The following is a 24780-nucleotide window of genomic DNA, read 5'->3' as shown; positions in this document are numbered from 1 at the left end:
GCGGTCCCACCGGGCCTCGCGTCCCACCGCCCACAGCCTGCTGGCCAGACTCCCTTCTCCAAACGCCACCGTGGCAGCCACACCGTTTGGCCCATCCTAGTCATCTTTTCAAACATAAGCGGCTTAAGTGTAGCGATATCCCAAACCGGCATTAAGAGGTGCCTGGAGGCACGTACGTTATTCCCTACAATTTCTGAGCCCAAGAGGAAACCACCTGACTTTACACCAGCTTCACCGCGTCAAGCGGAAGAGACGACTTCTAAGGGCTAGGTCCTGGCCCAGGGATTCCCGCGACAGCGCGGACAAGCGACCTAGACTCCAGTCCTAGCAACCCCAGTGCCTCCAGGCCCCTCCCCGCCCCCTGCGCTCCAGCAGTTCGCCCGGCAACCCGCGCGCTGGGACCGCGGCCCGGACGCAGGAGGCGTGCCCCATCGCCCCGCCCCTCGTCCCCATCCGGCCAATAGCCTGCTGCGTCGGAGCTTGGTGCTCCAGGCCCCGCCCTCCCTTTGCGATGGTGCGCTGAGCGCATGCGCTTTGAGAGGCAGCCCAGGTGAGAGCCCCCTGCAGCGGAGAGGGGGATGGAAATGGAGATGGTCCGCGCGCACCCCGTCGCCCTCGACCCAGCGCCCGGTGGAGAGCGCGTTGGGCGGCGCCGGGGACAGTGGTCGCCGGGGAGGTCGAGGACCTGGCTCCAGCCCCAAGCTGGAGTTGGGTCGCTGCGGCCCGCTCACCCGCCCATGTTTCTGTGTCTGTGCCTGCGCAGGGAGACATGGAGAACTGTTTGGCGGCCGCGGCGCTGAACGGGTTGGACCGACGTTCCCTGCAGCGCTCGGCTAAGCTGGGTCAGGAAGTGCTGGAGCGGGCCAAAAGGAGGGCGGTGGACTGGCATTCGGTGGAGCTTCCCAAAGGCAGCGCGGGGGTCATTTCCCGGGAGCGGCCCTACCGAGAAAGAGGGCCGGCAGCCGGCACCCAGCGGCTTCTCCCGGGAGAGGTGAGGTTCCCTGTGCTGGGGGACCAGCCCATTCATTGGCTCAGCAGCGGCTTGCTGAGAACCAGGGCACGCCACACAGAAACACCCGAGGGATTTCCTGTCCTTGGCGGAAGCTGTTAAGTGTCGGGACAATGAGCCGAAAACCCTTTTGAAAACTCTTGACATTTGACAGATTCTTACTGGGTAGCTTTAGGATACCGCTAGATACCGCTAGTGCTCGGCCCTGTGGTTACTTTTTAAAACAATTCTTACATGCTGCCGTCTGATATTAGAGGAACGCCAATAAACCTCTTTACCTTTGTCCTGGAAAAACTACATGTCTATGTATTCCTTTTATAGTTGGAATTCTTTCTCAGTAAGATCTTTCTTACTGACTTAAACTTGCAGAGGCCTTTCGAAAAGTACAAAGGAAGCTATTGCCAAAATGACTTCATTCTCTAGTAGGGACTACCAGATCTCACCTGTGACTTGCCGTTTATTCAAATAGAGAGAAGAAAGACATCCAACCCTCAGTGCTTCCTTCAGAACAATGGCAGAATTCATGGACTATACTTCGAGTCAGTGTGGGGTAAGTTGGTGTAAGCCAAAGCCGTGCCCTTGTCTGTCTGCTGATGGATCACAAAATGGCTTTTCGTGGAATTTAGGGAGAATCTGGAGACTACCTGTGCACCCTGCCCTGCCTTCATGGGCAGATTGTAATCAGCCAAGGATTTAAACCAGGTGACAAGTCCAGGTAAGAATTCATTCAGCAAATATTGAATGCCTCACTCCAGGTGTTATGAGGACACAGCAATGAACAAGCCAGAAAAGGTCTCTCCCCTCACTATTGTTTTGAGACTGGGGAAGGAGGGAAGGCATATTTGCTGAATTCTAGAGCAATCAAGTCCAAAATTAGGAGTTTTTTAAACGTTGAACTGACTAAAGTTGTTTTTGTTTTGTTTTAATCAGGATAGCACTAAAGAAACTGAGCCTCTCTGTTTTCAAAGCAAAAACTGAAACAAAATCCCTCCATTAAATCTTAATGTCTGTTTCAAGTCCCTGGTAATGTAGTTTTTAAGTATGTCCCTTTGGACAGTATGTGGAACAGATGCAGTGCCCTCACCAGAGGTAGTGTGGCTTGATGGCAGGAGCAGCCTCCCAGGAATCAGACCCATGTTTTGCTACTTGCTGGCTGTGGTGCCTTTGGCCACTTAGTCTCTCAGCCTAACCTTCTCCATAGTAAAATGATGATGTCTCGAGTCCTTTCCAGCCCTTAGAGTCTGTTTCTTTGGTTTCCCCTGACAGGTGAACACTATAAAATTGTCATAAACTGTAACACAAGGGACTTATGTGATGAGATTTTTGGTACTGTTCACTGAAATGGGTGAACAAAGGTTTGAAAGATCCTCTTCTCAAAACCATACACTAAGATCATCTTTAAGTACTTTGAGGGGATGTTGAAGACAGGCCAGCCAACATTCAAGGAAATCACCTGCACAGAAGGTACTCTCTGTCTTCTAGAGATTAAAACAAACCCTCTGGTCTCCTCCAGACTTAACATTTTATGATTTTTATGTAGTTGTAAAGCTGCTGGTCTATACGGCAGAAGGAATACCTTGTTTCTGTCCTGCTTTTCAGTTTCATGATGAATATTAAGATTCAAAGAGTCTCTAATATTTCTACATCTTTTATAAAACCCTGTGACTCCAAGAATAGGATTCCAAGCAACAAGATATGGTTCAGAGAGTATTTTTATGTTCTTATTCTGTTAAATGGTTTTAGAAAAAGCCATGACTTTGATTCTGCTGTAAAGTGATCAAGTTAAACACTTTGGTTCATGGTTCAGTAAGAGGAATAATATTTGTCTTTGGTTTGAGGTTGAGCAAATTGGTGTTCTTCGTTTTGGTTTTCAGTTCATGCTTCGGTTCAAGTCTCCATTATGGAATGGAGCCTCAGAACCCCTTGGCTTTCTAGAGATAGAATTAAGAACAGTGTTCTCTGAATTTGCTTTTAGAATTTTGAAGCAGCCCCTAAAATATATCATTAAATTCACGTCCTGACGTGCTTTCCCCAGCTTCTCATTCTTTTGGTCTCTTGCTTTAAACATTGTCTCTACCCTTTGTTCAAAACAAGCAGGCTTATGACGTCCTCACCATTAGTCATAATCAAGGGCAAGTCTAAGGTTAACTTCGAGGGGGAGGAAGGAAGTAGACAAGAAAAGAACTGCTTTCTGAGCCTTTGGATTATTTTGCTTAAATTGGAAACTTCTCCCTCCCCTCCTCTGCATGGGGAGAAGGGCTGCATAGCTGTTGGGTTTATGTTACACTTCCTGTTGTATTTCTAAACTTCAAGGAGATGCATCTCTCTCTTCCCTTGTCCTTGTCTGAGACTTAGTAAGCATGGACCTGTTCATCAGAACTTGTCATGAGTGGAGACGAGAGGGCATGTGTATCTGACATCGGTGGGGAGGATGCTGTGAAAATTATTTAACCTGGCAGAGAGCATGGTCCTGCCCAGCTTGAGTTCTTGCCCTACGGAGGCAGCAGATGGCAGCAAAGTAATGCCAAGTGTGGTTTCCTTCTCTGCAGCCACTTTACATGGGTTAAATTTGTTGTATGACTTGAGAGGCCTCTGAAGAGGGCAGGTAATATACCTTAGCTCTCTTGCCTCTTAACCCGACTTTGCCCAAAAAACGGGTTTTTTTTTTTTAATTTGACCAGACTATTTGGTAACCCAACATCTTTCACATTACTTTTCTAGAAGTATTACTCATCTGCGCCAGAGGAAGGAGGGGCAATCCATGTCTCTCGTTATCACAGAGGGAAGTCATCGGAGCTGTGCTCGGACATAGGGAACGATCAGGTATGTGCCTTCAGCCTCCCAAGATGGGAGGCCCTAGACTGAGATGCTCCTGCTGGATTGTACTGTTGGATGCCTGGGTGACTCGGTACTACAGCGCTCCACAGAAATGTACCAACTCCCAGCCCTGGAGAACTTACAGCGGTGAACATGAAATAAGAGTTTGTCCAAAATGTAAGATTGACGCCACTGTAGGATCTTCAGTGGAACCTGCAGTCTGGGGCCAAGGGACTCTCAGGCAGGCTTAAAGAAAAGCATATCAAATATCCTCTTCTGCATCTAGGGATATGGAAGAGATTTTTAATAATCACATATTATACTCCCAGGTGGTGATAACTATCATGTCTTCGTTAATTTAAAAAAGGAAGTGTGAGGAGGGGGCCTCTTTGAACAAAATACTTTTCCTAAAGATAACAATTATAGGCCTCTCACTACAAATGGCCTGTCTTTTACCACATGTCACTCTGGAGAAGCCAAAGACTCTACTTGTTGAACTGATTCAACGTGAGTCCTTTGTTGTTGTTTTTGAGGAGAGTAGGTCTTATGTTTTTCTTTTCCTTTTTAAACTCCCCTAGTTGTACTCAAAGATAGCAAACTTAAGTCCAGAGTCTAATCCACAGTTGGATTGCTGACTTCTCTGGCCTGTGGGTTTGGGGAAAGGATGGGTGAGTGGCCACAGGGAGATAAGCAAGGGCTGGACACACGCCAGAAGTCCCTGCTATTCCCCTGGCCCGGGGTATGAGAAGCAGAACCAGAGCCTGAATCCTGGGCTCCGTTTTCTGGTCTGACCCCGAGGGGTTACGTGCAGGCCAGCATCATCCAATCCCTGCCATCCCTTCCCGTAAAATGTAAGTTGGTGCTAAGGGAAATTGGCTTTCTCAGTTCAGCCTCTTTCCCTCTGGCGCTCCCACTCCTGGGAGAAGCACAGAAGAGAATTCTGTTTTCTGAAACCCTTTTGCACTTTAAGTCTTCCCTACAGGCTAGTATCCCCAGGTTAGAGACCAGAAAACCAAGGCTTAGAGAAATTAATCTGTCCTTTTCAGTAAATGGCAGAGATAGGATTCAAACTCACGTCTGTCTGACTCTAACGGCCAGGTAAGGATAAAAGGGAATCATGGTAAACATCTAACTAAAAATACTTGACACAATTCACTAAAAACCTTAAGAATTTAGGTGGCAACTTGGAAAAAACTGATAGAGCAGTTGTTAGTTCTTAATTAAGTAGGAGAAGATGTCTCTTTACCATCCAGAAGACAAAGCTCAGGCCCGCCCTCATCAGTGTTTCTATCTCTCTCTTCAGAGAAAAGACGCGTCCCGCGGGGTCGGAGGCATCTGCCTGGCGTCGGACTGTGCTCTGGAGGCGCCCCGGCCTGTGAGTGCAGAGCTTCTAGGGTCCTGGGCTTCACCCCCACTGCTTGTTATCAGGTTCTGTGTACTGCGCTTGTAATATTTTTAAGATGGGATGTTTTTACCCTTGGGGAAAGGGCACAACATTTTAGTTCAGTGTAAAATAATGTTTTCTTGGTATCCTTCCTTCACTTGAAATTTCAGGGATTCTCTCTGTGCCTGAACTCATAGTTGCGGTTGGAAAGAATGTGAAGTATTCATATCTCAGTTGCTACAGCTCAGCTGGGCTGGCGCTGCGTCCCGCTGGAATTCCTCCATCTGTTCAAGCAGCAGGAGGGGCGTAAAAAGTGAAAACTGTCGCCGAAATTCTGAAACGTATACATTTGGTTAGATCGGGTTCCAAAACATTTGAAGGGATTTGTTCCTGTTTTCCACAAATGTTTCTCTGTAAAAACATACAGTGATGAGTTTTTCATTTTTAGGATAAAGTACTCATCAGTTCATGAACCCAAGGAATCTTTTGGCACTTGGAAGGGCTGGAATTCTGAGGAATGGATCTCCAGGGTGTTGCTGCAGTCGTCTGCTTAGTTTTTGTTTGTATATGATGTGCAGCTAGCCAGGGTTCAGAATACACTAGAGTTAGTAGCAACTAAGAATACTCTGCTTCTAGGACAAGTTGTTATGTGGAGATGCCTCCACCATTTGCTGGGTTTTGGTAATGCTCATGCTCCTGATGTTCAGGGTGTTGGAATCACAGGCGCCAATCTTGCCCCTTTTCTGCAGCTCTGATACAGCTGCATTTTCTGAAACCCACTTTTGTTTATTCACATAGCTAATGACCAGTGAATAGTGGTGGCGCCACCGTTCACATTCACGTCGTTTACAAGATAATAAACCTCCAATTCTGCAGTAACTGGGCATGAGAGGATATAGATAGAGCAGCTTCGGAAAAACTTGGCTTCAAAACTGTTTGCAAGGTGGAAAGGGAGGAAGTTTCATAAAAGTATAAATATTACCTTTTATTTCTCTTAGTGGAATTTGCTGGCCAGGTGTTTGGTTTTCCCCCATGTGTGGTGTCGATATGACAGCTTCTGCCTGTGGCTCCTTCTGAGCGTCGAGTAGGCAGGTAGTGGTCTCCCACCTGTGGGACAGGAGTTTGGCTCTTAATTACAGGCTCTTTTCTGGTTTGTGACTTTGGTCTTTTGCCATTTGAGCTGAGACCTCTCCTCCGCCTGTATGTCTGCCGTGACCCACTTCCCGGCCAGGCGTGAAGTCTGTCCCTGGAGGTTGGCTTGTGCTCAGCTCAGCTCTAAATATAAATCTTTTCATTAACTCCAGCTTCCAGTGTTTTGCACCAGAGATCTTCTTTGACTTATGTCCCGATAAACCTATCATAAGTTGAAAATACCATAAATCAAAAATGCATTTAGTATACCTAACCTCCCGAACATCAGAGCTTAGCCTAGCCCACTTTAAACATGCTCAGAACACTTACATTAGCTGACAGTTGGGCAAAAGCATCTAACACAGAGCCTATTTGTAGTAAAGTTTTGAATAGTTCGTGTAATTTATTGAATGCTGTACTGAAAGGGAGAACAGAGTGGTTGTCTGGGTACAGAATGGTTATAAGTGTATGAGTCGTTTGATCTGGTGATCGCGTGGCTGGCTGGGACACCGGGGCCCACTGCTGCTGCCTGAGATCACAATAGAGTGTCGTACTGCTTATCAGTAGCCTAGGAAAACTTCAGAATTCAAAGTACGGTTTCTACCAAACTCATGTCACTTTCACACCACTGTAAAATTGAAACCTGTAAGTTGGCCTGTTGGGGACCATCTATGTAGGAGAACCAATCCTCCAAGGGAGAGCTTTAGCCAGCCGGCTAACCTGCAGCATGTCAAAGTGGCATCTCCTCACAGTGTTCTCAGCTTCAGGAGAAAAGAAGTGTTTCATCCTCCTAATAATGAATTTAGCCAAGCACAGTTAAAAACGATGCTTCTCGTTACTCCATGGTGCCTGGCCATGACTGCTGACCTGTGCTAACAAGTCCCACTGCCTACTGCTGAGCCCCTAAGTAATGGTCATTAGCCTTTCCCTCTACCTGATTCTTATCTTTCTACCCCAACCAGAGTGTTCCTTTTATGATCCTTCATGTTCCTATGACACTTCAGCGTTTTCACACATACACTTAATTGTGGTTTAGTTTTAGAACTAAGGAAACAAGCATAAGGAAAGACAGACTTACCTAAATGGCAGTCCTGTTATGTGGCCACGCCGCACCCTTCTTGAAAGCAGGGCCTCCGTCTCCCACGTTAGTGCCTCACTCCTTCGCACGTCTGGCACACAGAGGTAGCTGGGTAGAGGCAATGGGACATAAAATCTCTAAACTGCTAATATCTGCCTTTCCTTTCAGGCTGAGAACATCTCTAAGGACCTCTACATAGAAGTGTATCCAGGGACCTACTCCGTCACTGTGGGTACAAATGACTTGACTAAGAAGACTCACGTGGTAGCAGTTGACTCAGGACAAAGTGTGGACTTGGTCTTCCCTGTATGATGTTGATCATCACAGGCATCTCGTCACCTTTTTTTTTAAGTGCCAAGAAGAACAAAGCCACCATATGTTCTCTTAATACTTACACGTTAATCCTGCTTATAGTGCTGACTGTAGACGGTCAGCCTTCCTGGGAACTAGAGTTTGTCTCTTTCAGTGCCTATTTTAACTTAAAAGTCCCCCATCCTCTTTTACCTGAAAGTAATAATGTAATGATGCTGCATGAATAATTTTTACTGCTTGCTTTACTCCAAGTAAAGGTTGATTATGATAATAAAGGGAGAGATTTGGAAATGAAGAGAATTCCTTTTTATTGGCATTGAGTGAAACAAAATGTCACTTGTGTACAACTGAGGCTGTGGACACGTGTGTGCAAAGCAGGCTGACCATGCTGTGCGGCGTCTGTGGAAGAGGCATCCTCGAGCAGATCTCACCAGGCCCCTGGCAGGGGGCCTTGCCCCTTAGGACAGGCGCCTTCCTGCTGCTCACGTGCAGGGACATCTTCATGGGGTGAAGATGCTGCTCGCTGGACCACCGTCTATGGCCTGCACTCTCCCGTTTCCACTGCAGAAGGCCCTGTCGGCCACTTTGCAACTCTTCCTCAGGTGTTTACCACCACCACTCTAGCTTCCTGTAAGAGAAGAAAACCCTGAGAGGCTTAGGCTGACTAATTCTAAGGATCAAAGTCACTGATTTGAAAAAGTCATTGATAGGTCCTAAGTGTCTTTAAGCTACCACTCCAACAGTATTGTTGCATCTCAGTTTAGTTGCCTAATGATTCTTCTCATTTGAATGACTTTCCTGAGAAAAAAGGCCAGTATTTTAAGTGATGAAAACAAGTTTTAAGTAGAGCTGCATTATCATCCCCAGTGAGGTACAGAGGGCCTATTAAAGCAGGCCCATGCCATCACCACAGGGTAGAGAGGTTGCTCAGACGGGGATCCTTGCACCCCCAAGAAGCCGATGGTGAACTTTGTGGGTTCTGTAAGTTTTCTGAAGCTGTGTGCAAAGTTGTGGTCGTATGCATTTTTCTGGGAAGAGGGTCCATGGGTCTTATTCTCAGAAGGGGTGTGACCCCAAAAGGTCAGAGACCCACGGAAGGAGTCCTTCAGAAGCCCCTTCCCAGCCGTTCTGCTTTACCTCTATCCTCTGGGCTTTTACTCTAAGGGGCGTTCCCGTCGCTCTGACGTGTCACAGCGCCTTGACTCAGCTTTTTGTGTTCAGCTCCCTTTGGCCGGATGGAGAGTGGCTTCATGCCAGCCGCTTCCAGGACCAGCTCCCGGGTACTCCCCGCTGCTGCACTTTTCACTCTGTGTTTATCACCCTTCTCTTCTTTCCGGATATTGCACTTTTCACTCTGTGTTTATCACCCTTCTCTTGTTCCTAAACCCAGAATTCAGTTAGTCGAACGTGCCACCATGTTGCTGGGATTGGTCTTGTTGACTTGAGTAGGACTATGCAAGGATCACAGAAGCTCTTCACTGTCTGCAGCCTGTTTCAGTTAGAAGCGGGGAAGGCGAGCAGCCTGACTGCTGGCATGACTGGTGGTCTCCCCGGGATGGTTAGGTTAGGATCAGACAGTAACCCCGCTACCTGTAACTAAAAGTAGCAAAACCTGTGGAGGGCAGAGGGCCCACACATGAGGATTCTTAAGAGGGAGAGCCTGAGCCCAGACTGTGAAACGTCAGTACTTGATGGCTGTCAAGCACAATTAGAAGCAAAGCAGCATGTTTCCTTCAAAGGGGACAAAATCTGGAGGAGAGAAAAGAAAAGCTGAGCTGAACATTAAATGAGTCACCCCAGGGCCCCAGGAATCTAGTCTAGGGCTGGCTTCTCCAAGCCACTTCCTCCACAAAGCTCTGCCAGCTGACTTGGGCATCTGCTTTTTCTGGGCCCCACTGGGACTGTAGATGGGACAGCACAAGGCATATTAGTGATATACTGCCCGAAACCTGTGAGGGCTCTTTGCTCAGGTGAAGACGGTTGGGGATGTCTGCAGATCGCCCCCGACAGTGATGCTGCCTCCCCTCTCGGTTGTGGACAGTGAGCAGCGTAAGGCAGTGCCTGGTTCTGCCCCCCAACTCCCTAAGGGGCATATCTGGAGAGAAGGATCTGAGGACCCGTGTTTCAAGACCAGATTCCAAGCTTCTCAGAGCACTGAAGTCGCTAATCAGCACCTGGAGGCATTTTGACTGTACATCTAGAGAAAAATCAAGGCCTCTAAGAGAAAAGAGGGAGGGGAGGGCAGAAACAAACAAAGGCAGTGTCCTGTCAGTAGAGACTAGTGAAGAAAGAAGACAGTTGTTAACTAGGGATGCAAACCTTTGCACAAAGATCAGCCCATCCTTTCTTGTTGGGCCTTATTGCATAAGTGAAACCTACCCCTCCCTCTTACTCGCAGTCTCCCCTTCAACATGACAAACCCTCAAGTGTTGCTTTCAATCCCAGCAGAGTGGACATGTACATCGGGTTCCTGAGAGACACACGGGAGGGAAGGGAGCAGGGGCCTCAGCCCTGCCTTAGCAAAAGGTCTACCTGGCTTCCCAGGATGCGGCTCAGCCCCGTTTCTCCTCCAGTACCTCCACTCAGGCCGGCAGAGGCCACCCTGCCTCCTCGGAGACTTCTCATGAAGGATGGGGTCTGTGTTGACCGTGCTGTCCACCGTCAGCCTCCGGGGGAGGCCCGTCTCCAGTCCATTCTCTGTGTCCTCCTCTTCGGACGAAGAGGAAGTAGAGGAGGAAGAAGCAGCCATGGGCACCTGCACTGCTCCTCCTTCCTCCTCTGGGTCCTCCAGGGGCATGGGCTGGGCGGTGGGCTTCAGCCCCACCTCAGGATGTTCTCTGGCTGTGGCCCCCGAGGTCCTGGCGAGAGGCCACCAGGTGGGTCCAGCCAAGGGGCAGCAGCAGAGGCAGCCCTGGCACGGCAGCTGGCAGCAGGCACACAGCTGGCAGGCGGGGCACAGGAGCAGAGTGCTCAGAGGAAGCCCGTTGGTGACACATCCAGCAACCGGCCCCACCAGAGAGCAGCGAGGGGCCCAGAGGAGGGGGCTGGGGCGCTCCCAGGTGAAAGACGCTTGCAGCCTGTCCACAGCCTTCTTCCAGACAGCCGGGGGCACCCACGTGACCCCTCCTAAGGGCACTGTGGCTATCTTGCCATTCCAGAAGTAAACAGTAATTTCTTTTGATGCTACATAACAGAAAAGGGCAACATTTTGTTACAACCCCGTCCTTTGTATCGTGGGAGTAGGATTCTCCTCTCCCAGAAGCAAAGCCTCAGGGCAGCCCCTCTGTTCCACCTGTCTTGTCACGTGCACCCCTCCCTGGAGAGCCTACCAGGGACATCCCTCACCCGCTCCGTGTTTACCAGCCCTTCCTGGTGCACTTGCACACGCCTCCACATCTCAGTTCTCGTGTCAAGACTAAAATGCATCCTCAGGTAGGGGAAGGGAAGGAGAAGCCTCCTGCCATTCTCTGATTTACAGGGATGCTGACTGGTGGGCCCTGCTCCTGTCTCAGTCCCTGGACTTGGTGGCGGGCAAGTTATGTGTACTGGTGAGATCCCAGGATAACCCCACCACACAACAGATTAGCTAATCGACATAGGCATAATAGCCTTAGGCTATTTTGCACTGATTAAAAATATTTTATAATCTGAAAGTAATCTGATGATTTGCACATCTGTGGCCACCCTCAGGATGAAGCTGCAAGTAACGGGGTAAGGATCCTTTTAAGCCTCTAAGACCCCTAAGCTGTAGAGACACCCTTTGCTCTCTCCTCGGCCTGATCACCAGCCTGGCAGGGGGACTGGGAAGTCAGGGCAGCTTCCCTTACCTCTCTGGGGGTCTGTCGCCTCCAAGCCCAAGATAACAGTGCCAGGGCCATACCGCTGTGGGTCTGGCCCCCAGAGTGCCAGCACCTTGTCCCCAGGTCTCAGGGAGTATTCCAAGGATGGTGAGAACTGAATAACATCTTCCTTTAAGACCACGTTCTGCCGCTGGGCTGGCTGCTCTGGGCCTGTGACAAGGGGAGCCTCAAATTCCACCAGCAGGGCCCCCTGCCTCTCCAGCTGTGGGAGAGAAACCACTCAGAATAAGATCTGGCCTAAGGAAGTGCTTCGGGGTGCACCGCAGTTCCCTCCAATGCCCCTGCGCCAGGCCTGGGGTCTTCCTCCAGCACAGTGAGGACCAGAGAGAGGAGGGGCAGCGACAGGGGCCGCTCAGAGCCGATTACCGCAGAGACCCGCCAGCTATGAGGCGGATGCTCGTCCCTCTGCTTCTTGCTCTGGGCGACTCCTGTTTATTACTTCCTGCCTTCCCCTTCCCTTTCGTTCTCTTCCTTTTCCTGTTTTTCTTTTCTCCCTTCTGTATTTTTGGCTTGCAATTCCCAGAGTAACCTGGGTCCTCTGGATCTTTCCCCAAAGCACTACCCCTCCTCCCTGCACTCGCAGAAGGTGCTGACCCTGTGTCTGACCAGCCAGGGCTGGGGTGCTCATGCAGTGCCTTTCCATCCACAGGGAGATGCTGAGCAAAGGAAGCAAATGAACAGCGTAACAGAGCGGGCAGGAGAGGCACTAAGCTAATTAGAAGAACATGCTCTTCTGACAACTCAGTGTGATTCTGAAGAAAGTCTGGTTATGAGACAGGAGGGAAGGGGGCAGGGCACAGCCTTTCAAGGAGTAATACAGCAATTAACAGCAGAATGGTGGAAGATTCAACTCCCACTAGGCCTTGAGGTTCAAGATGGCAGGAGGTTTGACTTCCAGTAGACCTTGAGCTTCATTATATGCTCATTGTAACATATTAGCATGGTAAATAACATGCCCACAGGTGCCATGACAGTCCCAAGGCTAACCACAAAAGGTTAAAGAGTGGGCGGTGGCCCAATTCCTGGGAATCCCAGCCCCTTCCCCAGGGTAGCTGGAATGGTCCTCCCACTTAATGGCATGTGAAGCCCATAAAAACTGGCAACAAGGCACCTCGTGGCCGCCTCTCTCACTCCCTCATCTTGAGTCGGCCCGCTCTGTCTGTGGAGTGTGTGCCTACTTTTACTTTAACCTGAGCTCTCAACCCCCATATCTCAATGCCTTTCTCTTGCCTTCTGAAACAGACTGAGCTCTATGTAGTATGTATCTCTCCAAATAAATCAACTCAACCACGGCTCACTTTTGAATTCCTTCCTCTGTGAAGCCAAGGACCCACACTTGGCGGGGCACGTCCCAAGGGCTGAATTGAGACCAGGGACATGGCCCTCCTCTCGCCCCACATTCATTTTTCCTGTATCATCTCTCTGGCGCCCCTTTTCCTGTATCAGTTACAAATGAAATTTTATCACATCACTAGACAGAATCTATATTTGAGCAAAACTCTGCTAATATTTCATTTGAAATCACATAATACTTACTTGAAAATGACAACATGACTTGATCAGAAATTCTATAATTTATATATATATTAGAATTCACACTAGTTTTCCCTCCATGGAGCCACATTCACAGAGTCTGACTCTGAAAAGAGAAAAATCCCAAAGAGGCAAGCAGCCACCAAAGGAAAGCCAGAGCCTGGCCCCAGCATATGGGGACCATGCTCCTGTGCGTAGGGACACAGGAGTGCACGAGGGTACACATGTTCTGTTCTTCTTTCCCTTAGACTGGTGCCCGTAATTCAACACACTGAATTTCCCTGAACAATGTGCTTTTACTGTACATTTTCTTCACTGTTACGGGTTGAATTGTGTCCCCCTCAAAATTCATATGTTGATATTCTAGCCCCTAGTACCTCAGAATGTGACTTTATTTGGGAACAGGGTCATGGCAGATGTAATTAAGTCGAGGTCATACTGAGTACAGCTGAATAGGGTGGGACCCTAATTCAGTGACTGGTGTCCTTATAAAAAGGGGAAACTTGAACACTGACATGTGCCAGGGACAGAAGCACATGAAAGCGAAGGCAGAGATCAGGGGATGCTTCTACAAGCCAAAGAGCACCACAGACCGCCAGCAAACCACCAGGAGGTAGCAAAGGCGCATGGAACAGGTCCTCCCTCACAGGCCCTCAGAATCACCACCTCTGCCAACACCTCGGTTCCAGTCTCCAAAACCGAGAGACAACAAGTTTCTGTTGTTTAAGGCACTTAATTTGTGCCCTTCTGTTACCCAGCTGGGGCTGAATTAATCCACTCACTGACATTACCTTTTCCCATCTACAGCCATGCACAGCTGAGGCCTATCAGGTGTGACAGGGCCACCCAGAGGAGCACGCGGGGAGATGTGGGGAGTCAGGGACTTGCCTCTGGAGCAGCCTTTATCTGAGCCCTGTAATAAAAGCCATCTGGTTCCCTTCTTGCCAGGATCCATGTGTCAGCAGCACCTCCAACTCTTCCCAGCCAGCCAGGCCTCTGCCATGCTGGGTCAGCAATGTGGAGACCCGGGTGATAAGATGCATATCTGGGAAAAAAGCAGATGGAATTAGGGAGTGGAGAAGACCAAGCCCTACAACCATTAAGAAACACGTTCTGTGGTTAGACCACAGTGTGCATGACAGGTAAGGCGATGTGGAACAGAAATTCATGTAAAAAGTGGCAATCTGTGGCTTCTGGTAAGATAAGGTAAACTGTTGGAAGGGGCGGAAGGAGAAGAGAGAGAAGGGAACCGTGGTTTGAGGATTGGGAATTGTTTCAAGGTCTTCGGAATGGGGTTAGCCTTGATATTTCCGGGTTAATTAGTGCTGGTTCTGAGACTAGACAGCCGGCCAGGGGAGAGTTCCGGGAAGGTAAGTCCTACGGCAGTGTATGGGATTCCAGGATGAGGCGTGGAGGCTGGGATGGTGATGCCAAGCAGGCTGAGTGCTGTGGGGTCAGAAGGAAAGAGGAAGTGTTTGAGCAGGGGAAGCACAGAGGAGCTGACGAAGAGGCTGCGGGACAGAAAAAAGGGACAAGCTAGTTCTGGGAAAGTGTGTGGACAGCACCGAGGCAGAGGGAATTGTTGAGTCAGGGTTTGGGTTTCTGAAAAAACTATTTATCTTGTGGGCAAGCCAGGATACAGGGATGCTCAACTCTGGCTTTGAATGAGCTGGTCCACAGAGGTGAATCAAGAAAGGGGGTTACATCGTCCAGGCTGGTACTCCCCTCACCTGGGCAGGCTGAGCTGAGCAGCATGAACAAGAACCCCTGGGACCTGCACAGCCTGTATGTGCTCATAGGCTGAGGTTCCTTTCCCCTCGTGTATTCACGCCATAGAGAGCCAGCTAAGGATACCATTCACGAAAAGCCAGGATAACTGGGGGAACTCAAGGAGGGATCTGGAGACCTCACCTTAGCGGCTGGTGGTAGAAGCCTTAATTTCTCACATGGCGCCTAGGCAAGTCTCTTAGTTGATGGTAAGATGAGCTAGAAGTTTTATAACTGCTAATGTCTGACTGCCTTCTCTCACACATGCCAACTCTGACATCTGCCACTTGGCTACAGGGTGGGACGAAAGCCAGGTCAACCCTTGATGTCGCTGGGAGCACAGTTAAGACCAGGTTAATATAATATCCCCAGCAAATCATAGCCCACGTGGTAAAAAACCCTTTCAGCAAATCCTCTCCCTCCTGGGAGAGAGCCAAGAACAGAGGGGAGAAAGGAAGGTGCACACCACTTCCTTCCCGGGAAGCAGAAATCAGTACCTGGTGAGGGGGCCATGCTGGGGGAGCCAGGGTGCTTGGAGAGCGAGGGGGCAGGTGAAGGAGAGGTCCCAGGGAGGAGCAGCGCCAGCCCAGGCAGGAGACTTCAGGGTTGCGGCCACACTGCAGTATTTGGGCAAAGGCATCCCAGGCCCTGCGGAGGATTCCATGGTCTTCAAAGAAAACCCCTGAGAACAAGCAGCACCGTTACCTGAGTTGCAGCCCACAGCCCAGGAGAGGATGCCTGGCTGAGGCAGGACTCAGCTCTGCGGTTAGTGGCTTCTCCACAGACGCTCAGGGTGTCCCCTGAGTCACCTTCCTTGGGAGACTCAGCCCGGGAAACAGGGGAGGGTTGAAAAAGCAAGAGCTGAGACTCTCGGGAAACCCAGCTTTAAATCCGTCACAGCCTGCTGGCTGCGTGCTCACTTCACTCCATGCTTCGGTTACCGCCCAGATGATAAATGGAAAGCACCTGGCATGTAAGTAGCTCAATACACGTTAGTTTTCTCCCCCCACCTCCACCCGAGTTGTAGGGATTCCCAGGGGTAAGCCCATACTTCCCTTCACAAATCCTAACCCCAATGACAAACTGACCCCTAACCCAAGCCACAGACTTCCCTCCTAACCCGGTCACCTACAGGACTAACTAGACCAAGCTGAGAGCCCAGGGCTGTGGCTTCCGCAGACCTGCTCAGAGGCGATAGCTATCACCCAGGGCCCAAGATCACACTCCGTTGCCTGAGCTCACCACGTTCCTGTTGGGTCTGCTCTTGGCCAAGGCCACAGTTCTGACCCCAGGCAGACTTACCTCAGCCCTGGACTCCTCCACCTCAGCCCCTTCAAACAGTTGGAGCTCACGGCCTCAGCCCAACTGACTCCTGGTTGCCAAGCAGGTTGCCATGGGTGCGAGCCAGCAGGCAGGCTGAGGGCCAAGTGAGGGAACTGAGCATGTGCGGAGGGGTGACTGGGGCCTTGGCGGCTTGGGCGGGGCCAGGGGGTAGGGGGTTAGTCTTCGTCTTTCTCTTTGAAGAAGGGAAGAGGGGGTGTTGGAGAGAAAGGCCTCAGTTCCCAGAAGCTCAGGCTTCTCCACTGCCAGGAGTCAGTCAGTGGGAAGCCCTCATGGGTCCAAGGAGAGTCTTGTGAAAGAGCTGATCTGCCTTCACACTGTCAGGCAGGGGGCTGGAGTGGAGGGACTCCTGGCTGGCCTAGGAGCTCTAAGAATATGTCTGTGTTTAAAACAAAATACCCAAAAGCGTGGGCATGTCTGTAACAGGCAGCACTCTGCTGAGGAGCAGAAGTGTGGTGATCACTTGGGTGGTGGGAGTGGACAGCAGTGACCAAAGGAACAGAAGTCTAGATTCTGCCCTCATTTGAACATCCATAGGAGGAGGCTGGTGCTTAGGTATTTGGCAGTCCTTGTGCACTGGTTGTATGCCCCACTCTGTGTTCAGTGGAGAATACCAAAAACTGTGCAGGGACACTTGTGGGTGTCTCTGCCACATCCATCCCCCCTTCCAGCAGTTCCTGTTTGTATTTGTGGACCTGTGTGATTAGGGGAGGCTGACTACCCACTGAGTCACATGTATGTCCATCAGCACGTTCCATTCCCTGGCCACTAGGGTTGGCCATGTTCCTAAGCCTCTCTAATCAGAATGAATCTCAAAACTTTTGTTGGAAATCCTGGGTTATAGACTTTCTCTTCCCTCCTATACATAAATAAGAAAGCATATAGTTCTGGGAGCTTCTGACAACCTTTTGGGGACACTGAGGCCATTCCTGGGGAGGACAGACCTAAAGAAAACAGATTCTTGATGAAAGTGTTAAGCCCCGCCTGAAGGCAGCCCTACTGCTAGAAGCTTCAGTATGTGAGCCTATAAATTCCCTTTATTGATTATATCAGTTTTTATTGGATTTGTCCATTGCTTCAACCAACATCTATTGATGTCTGCCCTCAAAGAACTTAAATTTGCAGTCAGGAGAATGACTGTTGCCCTAAAGACTAAGTTATTTGGTACACAAAGTTAGAGTCCAAGAAAGACTAAGTCTCTGTCTGTGAGGGAAGGATTCCTGAATAAGGTAGGTAGGATTTCAACAGTGAAAGGAAAAAGAATATTCCATCCTGTCTTGGTGGGAAGCAAAAGCTAAGAGAGAAAGATGCTTTTGCAAGACTGTGATTTTCTTTTTGGGGTGGAGGGAATGGGGTGTCATGGAAAAATCAAGATGTGGATATTTGGAAAGGGGCCAAATTGATGGGAGCTTTGAAAACCAAGCAAATAAATGTAAACAACAACGTCATAGCCAAAAGGGAGTTGTCATGGGGTTTGAGTAATGAAGTGATGTGAAATGGCTTAAGAAAGAATATCAGAGTGAGGATGGAGCCAGTTTGTATTTGTGGACCTGTGTGGTCCACAAAAGAGAAAAGAGCCAGGGAGGTCCAGGAAGAGACCGTTAACAGTGACCCAGACATAACGTGACAGGACAGGACTAGGAAAACAGCACCACTAAATATTTACCAACACCTACCTGATTTGAAGCTCTTTGCTGGGTGCTAGGAGTCTAGGATGAGTAAGACTGGTCCCTGTCTTCAGGGGGCTTATAGTCTACTGCAGACAGAAGATAGGTGTGCCAGGCATGTAAGATAGCAGGATGGGAATGGCAGGGAGATATGTGTACAAAATAAAGGAACAAAAAATGGCTGGGTGGGACAACTTCACAGAGAGCTGACAGTGTGTTGGAAGTCCTGCCTGGGTTTGGTGACAGATGGGACCCGCGAGTTAAGGGAGAAGGAAGGGCTGAAGCTTGTCATGGGAATAGAAATAGAGACTTTTTGAAGGCAGACTCCAAGATAGGGGGTGTCACTCTCCTCCCCATGTATTCTGATCCTAGAAAACCAGGAGAATGGTGATGCTATGGGGGTAAAAAAGGATAATAATTTTAAAAATAGTAGTTATGAAAACTTACTATGCATCAGGCACAGTTGATCCTCATGATAAGCATACTACGTCATTACTGTTACTCTCATTCTGTGGAAGAAGTTTGATTGCAGAGCCTGCCCTCTTAAGCCCTACACTAAGCTACCTGACAAAGTCTGCTGCATGCAGGAAAAGATGACTGAAATAATTTCAAATGACAACAAGGTTTTGTTAACTACTTTTGCTTTAGCCCCAAGATACTTCCCCATCATGTTATGGGTGGAGTATAGATTTCTTGCCAACCCCAAATAATAAAAACCACCAAACTTTGACAAATCAAGGGAGGTTCATTGTGATTGCTTAATACGAAGTATTTGCAAAGTGCATTACAGGCAGTGAATAGTCGTCGGTTGTACTTTACATAATCTTTGTGAGAGTTTCTCACAGCTGAGATTCTGTGTGAGAAGAGCAAGGTTAGAGGTATAGAGATTTGGGGCTCCTGCTCCTCTAAAGTTCTTTAAAGAAATCACCAAAACTTAAGAAGCATTTTCTCAATCTACATCAGATAATGTTTAGTACATCTGAGAGCCAGGTAAGAAATATGCAGCATAGCTTAGCATTTGAACTATTATCTGCCCACACAGAAGACATTAGGAAAACTATTAATGATGTAAGGGACCACATTTTGTGAAACTGTTTCTGTTTGGAAACACAGAATCAAATGATTCTAAAAATGGGATCAGTGTGGCGGCTGGTGGTTGCCATCATGGAGGAAACTTTCCTGGGGTTATTCTTCATCTCAGCCTCATCAGGGCAGAGGAGGGACTGCAGGTAATGGATGTACTTGATCGCGGCTCTGAGGGTTTCCACTTTGCTGAGTCGCTTCTCCAAGTACTCCTCTGGCAGGTGATGTCGGAGCTGGGCGTAGCCTTCATTGACACATTTCACCCGCTGCCTTTCCCGCTCATTCCTTTTCCGGATAAAGGCCGGCCCGTAGGAATAATCGCACCTTCTGTAATTTGGATAAGGCACTGGGAAGGAGAAGGCACAGGGTTCACCGTAATTTTCCATGATCAGGGAGTCACTGGAAAAAGGCAGCAATGGCAGGTCTTCAGAGAAAGGGGACGCCACTGGGCCCTCAGGGTACAGGTGGAACGTGACCATGGGGTCCAGATAGAAGGACCTGGCCAGGGGCAGGTGGGCAGAATCAGTGAAGACAGGCAGTCTGTCTGGCAGATTGGAGTAGCTTCTATTGTCCATCATTTCCTCTTTATTCTGGAAACATAACCAAGTTTATTAATTTAGCCAGATCAAAAGAGAGCAGATATCATTGACTTTCTTGGAGATCAGAGACTTTTCTGCTTTGATGAAGTTTCTTAGCTCATTCTGAAAACTAGGTGTGGTTACAATATTCTGTAGGTAGTAAGAGAGGATTTTTGCTGGTACACAGAAGCAGTATGAAATAACATTGACTCACCTTGAGAGAAAGTTATTTCCTTTCAATCCTCTTTCAGTCCTTGTGATTACAAAGACGTATCTTTAGTCTGGTAAGACTGTGTTTTCCACGCTACCAGAATGCTTTCTAATCCTCCTCAGATGGAAGTCTTCAACAAGCAATAGTATCTAGCTAGAATCTAATAATATTTTACTGTTAATGTCCATTTATTGTGAATTATTCTGTTTTCACATTTACAGTAGTGATGCAAAGTCTCTTTTAAAAGTAAATAAATTTGAGCAAAAAATGTGGATTGACTTGAAGAAGAATAGTGAGTAAATAGCAGCACAGGTGGAACATAGATATAATGAAGATTGTGAAGGTGCATGCAAATATGAAGTTTAGGAAACACTGAAACACCACAATATTCAAATACGTGTGGGAGAAATTACAAACCAGTTAATGACCATGCAACCTCACAGGCATAGCCTTCTTAAATGATACCTGTATGCCAGGGGCAAAACTGAAAATAAAGATAAAAAAGGAATCATTTGCTCTTAAAAATTCACTATAAGATTCCTTTAATGAGAAATTCCCCTATCACATTTAAAACATAGTCAATTTTATATATTTTTCCTTAGAACTTTAAATATACTGAGTAAAGTGCATCTGTACTTAGTTGGTTTTTTTTTCATGGAACTTAAGAATAAAGTATTACACACCAACAGGTCCCACACCAACACACGCCCTCTTTCTCAATAGGTGTGCATCCAGCTCCTTTATTAAACCGCCATTACCTTTTGCCTTTGACTGTAATAATGTAGTCACAGCAGATTTCACAGGGACATTACAGTTTTACTGGGCGTCAGGGAAGTGCTGTAGGAAAAGAGCATTTTTCTTTCAGTCATTAACATTCTCAGGTTTCAATCTTGGCTTTGCCTCTTCTTAGCTGTGTGTCCTGAGGCAAGTTTCTTAACCTTTCTGAGCCCTAGCTTGTTCCTATGTCCAACCGAGATATTAACTATTATGCAGGGTAGTTGTGAGGATTAAATGAAAAAAATAGATATATAATGCACCAGGCATTAGTTCTTTTCCTCTTTCCTTTCTTAACAGATGAATACATCCCTTTCTCAACTGCACCTTATAGAAAACCTGGCTTATATTTCCCTAATACTGGAAAATCAAACATCAATACATCCAAAGCACATTTGTTGAGATGAAGAACATCCCCAAAGTGGAAAAGGAAAAGCAACATGAAATCTAATTGTGGGCCTTCAGAAAAGAAGGAAAGATGGCTTTATGTTTATGGGCAATATTAGAAACACTGGTACATGTTTTTCTACCTGAGCACAGCAAAACTCTGCAAGCTGCACTATTTACAATTGCCAAGACATGGAAGCAAACTAAATGTCCAATGACAGATGACTGGATAAAGAGTGTGTGTGTGTGTGTGTGTGTGTGTGTGTGTGTTTGTAATGGAATACTATTCAGTCATAAAAAGAAGGAAATAATGCCATTTGCAGCAACACAGATGGACCTAGAGATGATCATACCAGGTGAAGTATGTCAGACAAGGACAAATATGATATTACTTACATGTGGAATCTTAAAAAATGATGCAAATGAACTTATTTACAAAACAGAAACAGACTCATAGACATAGAAAACAAACTGATGATTACCAAAGGGGAAAGGTGGGGAGGGATAAATTAGGAGTTTGGGATTAGCAGATACAAACTACTATATATAAAATAGATAAAACAGCAAGGTCCTACCGTATAGCACAGGGAACTATATTCAATAGCTTATAATAATCTATAATGAAAAAGAATATATATATGTGTTAACTGAATCACTATGCTATATACCAGAAACTAACACAGCATTGTAAATCAACCATACTTCAATTTAAAACAAAATCAACTCTGCAGGCTGCACTATGTAACGAAGGGAGCAGCTTCTAAGCACCGGAATTCAAGTGCAATAAAGTGTATTACAGTTCTTCTGGAAAAACCTATCTTATAATGCAATAATGAAGAGGATTGAGTATGGCTACTAAAGAGACAAATGACTCTGGAACCAGAAAGGGCAGTTAAGGGATGGGGGACTGGGGATGAGGGGTGGGGAATTCTGAGTGGTGGGGAGGGTTATAATCAGTCATGGTGAAACAGGCTGGAAAAGGAGTAAATGCCAGGAAAAGCTCTTCTGAATAGGGGTGGAGTGGGGGGATGAGATAAGTGCTAAAGATCCAATTAAAAATCAAAACAGAGGAACAGGAAGTGAAAGATTCCAAATTACTAACTAAATGGCTTAAAATAACTAACATAAAATGAAAATCTCTGGATTACAAACTAGCCAAGATTCTGTCAAAAAAAAATAAAATAAAATAAAAAAGTTGCTGAGATAAAAACAGTTAGGAAATCCCCAAGCCAGGAATTCTAGTTGCTAAGAGATGAAGGACATGTATGGCAGAAAGCACAAAATGATGGCACAGTGGGTACGGAGCCCCTATGACTACATTTCTGAGAACATCAGAGCCTTATTTCTGCCGAGAGCTAACAAGCCAGAACTGATACAAGGGGTGCCAGGAAGTAAAGCAGATGTCATCAAAGCCACATCAAATCCCACACAAGAATTCTTTGGATATGGTTCAACCTGACAGAAAATTTTAGTATCTTAAGCTTTGACCCAGATGAAAACTGAGTAATTTGTATATGCTACAGGTAATTAAAAGTTTCTAGGTTTTAAAAAGACTTTGCATAATTCATAGAGAAAGAGCCTAGTGTCTTTGGAGACACACTGATGAGAAGCTTGTTCTATTGAACCAAAAAGTTCACCCATCAATGTAGCATTTAAATATGATTATCTTTTATTCAAAGGAGAAAATTTAACCATCCTATCACAATACAGCAACGATAGAATGAAAAATGCAGTAATGAAGAGGATCGAGATAGGGAGCCTAGTGGAAGCTGGATATGTTTGTAGAAATTGAGTACAAGGCTTTTTTAAAAGAAAGCAACACAGACTGTAAACGCTGGGGCTCCAAAGCCAGATACACACACAGCTAAAAAAGGCACCTATCTTTTAGGGGAAATCTCAGGTTTCTGTCTTAGAGCTCTTCTGGGAAATAAGTGATGAGGTCTTAAAGATAAAATCCCAAGAGATTCTGGATGCTCTACTGAGCATCAAAGCTTCAACTTTCAGAGACATTAAAAATACCTGGCATGTAAAAAACAAAGCTACAACTGCACATATAATTGAACTACGGAATGTTAGGGCTGGAGTAACCTTAGAAACTCTTTTTTCCAGTCCCTTATAAATTGTTGCAGGGCTAGTTGCAGACCAGAGGTCAAAACCTGGGTCTCCTGAGTTTCAAACCAAAAAACTCTTTCCATTCCTCCAGATGATTTAATCATCAGCAAAACTGAGTCTTTCAATGTATGTGCATGTTTGATAGTTTAAGATAATGGAATAATCAGATAATTGAAAAAAAATCATCATTTATCACCCGTGCCCAGGGATTTTCTTAAAAACCATTTTTATTCTCCCCCATGCGCCACTCTGGAGAAGAGTCTCTTACCTGAATTTTGTTGCTGAAGTGCTGTATTTTGGGCTGAGTTGGACTTAACCTGATTTATATGTGATCATTTTTGTAACAACATGCAAAATAGCTTACAGTTAAACAGAACTGCTCAGCCTGGTTTAGCTGTTTTTTTTCTACCTAATATGTAGATATGACAACACACTATAATACTAAATAGAAAGGTTTGCTTACAAAATTGGACTCTTGTAAAAAAATTCCTTTGTAAAAGACCCCATTCACCCGTTATATAATTTTAAATAAAAATTGTTTATGGAAGATATCTTTGAGTAATAATCTCGTAATGTGCAAATATTGGTCAATATTCTTTTAAATAGAGATTAAGGCCATAACCAGGAAGCTCAACATGAGCCTACATTTTATTATATACCTATTAAAATTATCTTCCTTCTAAATAGACTTTTTTAGAGCAATTTTATATGCACAACAGAACTGAGCAGAAAGCAGAGTTCCCACATACCCCCTGCTCCTACATACACACATCCTCCTCACTAGCAACATGCCAGCCCGACTGACACATTTGTTACAACGGATAAACCAATATGGACTCATCATCACTCACTCAGAGCCCACAGTTCAAAGTTCACTCTTGTGTTGTACATTCGATGCAGTTTTAACAAACGTTTAACGACACATCTACCAACATCACATCGAAGTTTCACTGCCCTAAGCGGCCTCTGTGCTCCACCTATCCCTCTCTCCCTTCCCCTATACTGACAACTACTGTTGTTTTTTGTTTTTTTTAACTGCCTCCATAGTTTTGTCTTTCTCTATTCCTAGTTTATGGAGAGTTTTTGTCATGAATGGCTGTTGGATTTTGTCAAATGCTTTTTCTGCATCTATTTGTAAGATCATGTCGTTTCTCTTCTTTAGCCTGCTGATGTGATGGATTTCATTAATTAGTTTTCAAACATTCAAGCCTTGCATACCTGGAATAAATTCCACTTGCTTGAAGTTGAATTTCCGTCTTTTAATACTAACAATAGAATCAATAATTTTAGGTTAGATTTTGGTTTTAAAAAGATTGTTTTAGGTGGTAGAGCACAGCTTAGCATACATGAGGTCCTGGGTTCAATCCCCAGTACCTCCTCTAAAAATAAATAAATAAATAAAATAAACAAATTACCCCTCATAGGATAAAATAAAATAAATGAAAAAAATAAAAAGATTGATTTTCACTAACCAGAAAATCCATTAACAGCTCCTAAAATCTCATCCTTATGAATTTAATGTAATTTAGTTCTAACACAATTTTTGCCAAGAATTTCTTAGAACAAGCATTCCTTCATTCATTTTAAGTTTCTCCATTTATCAAAAAGATACTTGTATACTTACAGAAACCCATCTAAGTACCCATACATTCTCTCTCTCTCCCTCTCTCTCTTCACACACACACACAGATAATTTAGTACCAGTGTTTTATGAATAGACTAGTATAAAACAACAG

The 24780-nt window shown here is 46.3% G+C and overlaps 3 protein-coding genes across 6 annotated transcripts; 1 reads left to right on the top strand and 2 right to left on the bottom strand.

Moving 5' to 3' along the window:
- The first annotated feature begins 473 nt into the window (after positions 1 to 473).
- Positions 474 to 8026, top strand: AKIP1 (A-kinase interacting protein 1). Of its 2 annotated transcripts, XM_032489101.1 has the most exons (6): positions 474 to 550; positions 764 to 991; positions 1479 to 1559; positions 3731 to 3832; positions 5130 to 5201; positions 7588 to 8026. In XM_032489101.1, the coding sequence occupies exons 2-6, from the start codon at positions 770 to 772 to the stop codon at positions 7729 to 7731; spliced, it is 621 nt and encodes a 206-aa protein (XP_032344992.1). In that variant the 5' UTR covers positions 474 to 550; positions 764 to 769; the 3' UTR covers positions 7732 to 8026. The 2 variants fall into 2 exon arrangements, with proteins under 2 accessions (XP_032344992.1, XP_032344993.1); XM_032489102.1 differs by lacking the exon at positions 474 to 550 and having other exon boundaries at positions 557 to 991; positions 5130 to 5254.
- A 35-nt stretch (positions 8027 to 8061) lies between these two features.
- C10H11orf16 (chromosome 10 C11orf16 homolog) lies at positions 8062 to 12970 on the bottom strand. The gene is made up of 4 exons (XM_032490508.1): positions 12926 to 12970; positions 11559 to 11793; positions 10264 to 10914; positions 8062 to 9480 (listed from the first exon to the last, which is right to left on the bottom strand). Exons 1-4 carry the CDS (start codon positions 12968 to 12970, stop codon positions 9440 to 9442), a joined length of 972 nt encoding a protein of 323 aa, XP_032346399.1. The 3' UTR covers positions 8062 to 9439.
- A 5665-nt stretch (positions 12971 to 18635) lies between these two features.
- ASCL3 (achaete-scute family bHLH transcription factor 3) lies at positions 18636 to 24748 on the bottom strand. 3 transcript variants are annotated; one of them, XM_006180844.3, is made up of 3 exons: positions 24263 to 24748; positions 19775 to 20608; positions 18636 to 19572 (listed from the first exon to the last, which is right to left on the bottom strand). In XM_006180844.3, the coding sequence occupies exon 3, from the start codon at positions 19558 to 19560 to the stop codon at positions 19015 to 19017; it is 546 nt and encodes a 181-aa protein (XP_006180906.1). In that variant the 5' UTR covers positions 19561 to 19572; positions 19775 to 20608; positions 24263 to 24748; the 3' UTR covers positions 18636 to 19014. The 3 variants fall into 3 exon arrangements, with proteins under 3 accessions (XP_006180906.1, XP_032344954.1, XP_032344953.1); XM_032489063.1 differs by having other exon boundaries at positions 20530 to 20608; XM_032489062.1 differs by lacking the exon at positions 24263 to 24748 and having other exon boundaries at positions 18636 to 19931; positions 20530 to 21407.
- Positions 24749 to 24780: the final 32 nt, after the last annotated feature.

The sequence above is a fragment of the Camelus ferus genome, chromosome 10 (assembly GCF_009834535.1).
Source record: "Camelus ferus isolate YT-003-E chromosome 10, BCGSAC_Cfer_1.0, whole genome shotgun sequence".
Lineage (NCBI taxonomy): Eukaryota > Metazoa > Chordata > Mammalia > Artiodactyla > Camelidae > Camelus > Camelus ferus.
This window is presented reverse-complemented; position numbering and strand designations above follow the sequence as displayed.

Excerpts from the sequence above, each read along its gene's own strand:
- ASCL3 (XM_006180844.3), bottom strand. The coding sequence starts at position 19,560 with ATGATGGACAATAGAAGCTACTCCAATCTGCCAGACAGACTGCCTGTC.
- AKIP1 (XM_032489101.1), top strand. The coding sequence starts at position 770 with ATGGAGAACTGTTTGGCGGCCGCGGCGCTGAACGGGTTGGACCGACGT. Across the intron at positions 992-1,478 it reads AGCGGCTTCTCCCGGGAGAG|AGAGAAGAAAGACATCCAAC; the intron begins GTGAGGTTCCCT and ends TTATTCAAATAG. Across the intron at positions 3,833-5,129 it reads CGGACATAGGGAACGATCAG|AGAAAAGACGCGTCCCGCGG; the intron begins GTATGTGCCTTC and ends CTCTCTCTTCAG.
- C10H11orf16 (XM_032490508.1), bottom strand. The coding sequence starts at position 12,970 with ATGTCCCTGGTCTCAATTCAGCCCTTGGGACGTGCCCCGCCAAGT. Across the intron at positions 11,794-12,925 it reads TGGGACGTGCCCCGCCAAGT|CTGGAGAGGCAGGGGGCCCT; the intron begins GTGGGTCCTTGG and ends TCTCTCCCACAG. Across the intron at positions 9,481-10,263 it reads GCCGCATCCTGGGAAGCCAG|ATTTTGTCCCCTTTGAAGGA; the intron begins GTAGACCTTTTG and ends TCTCTCCTCCAG.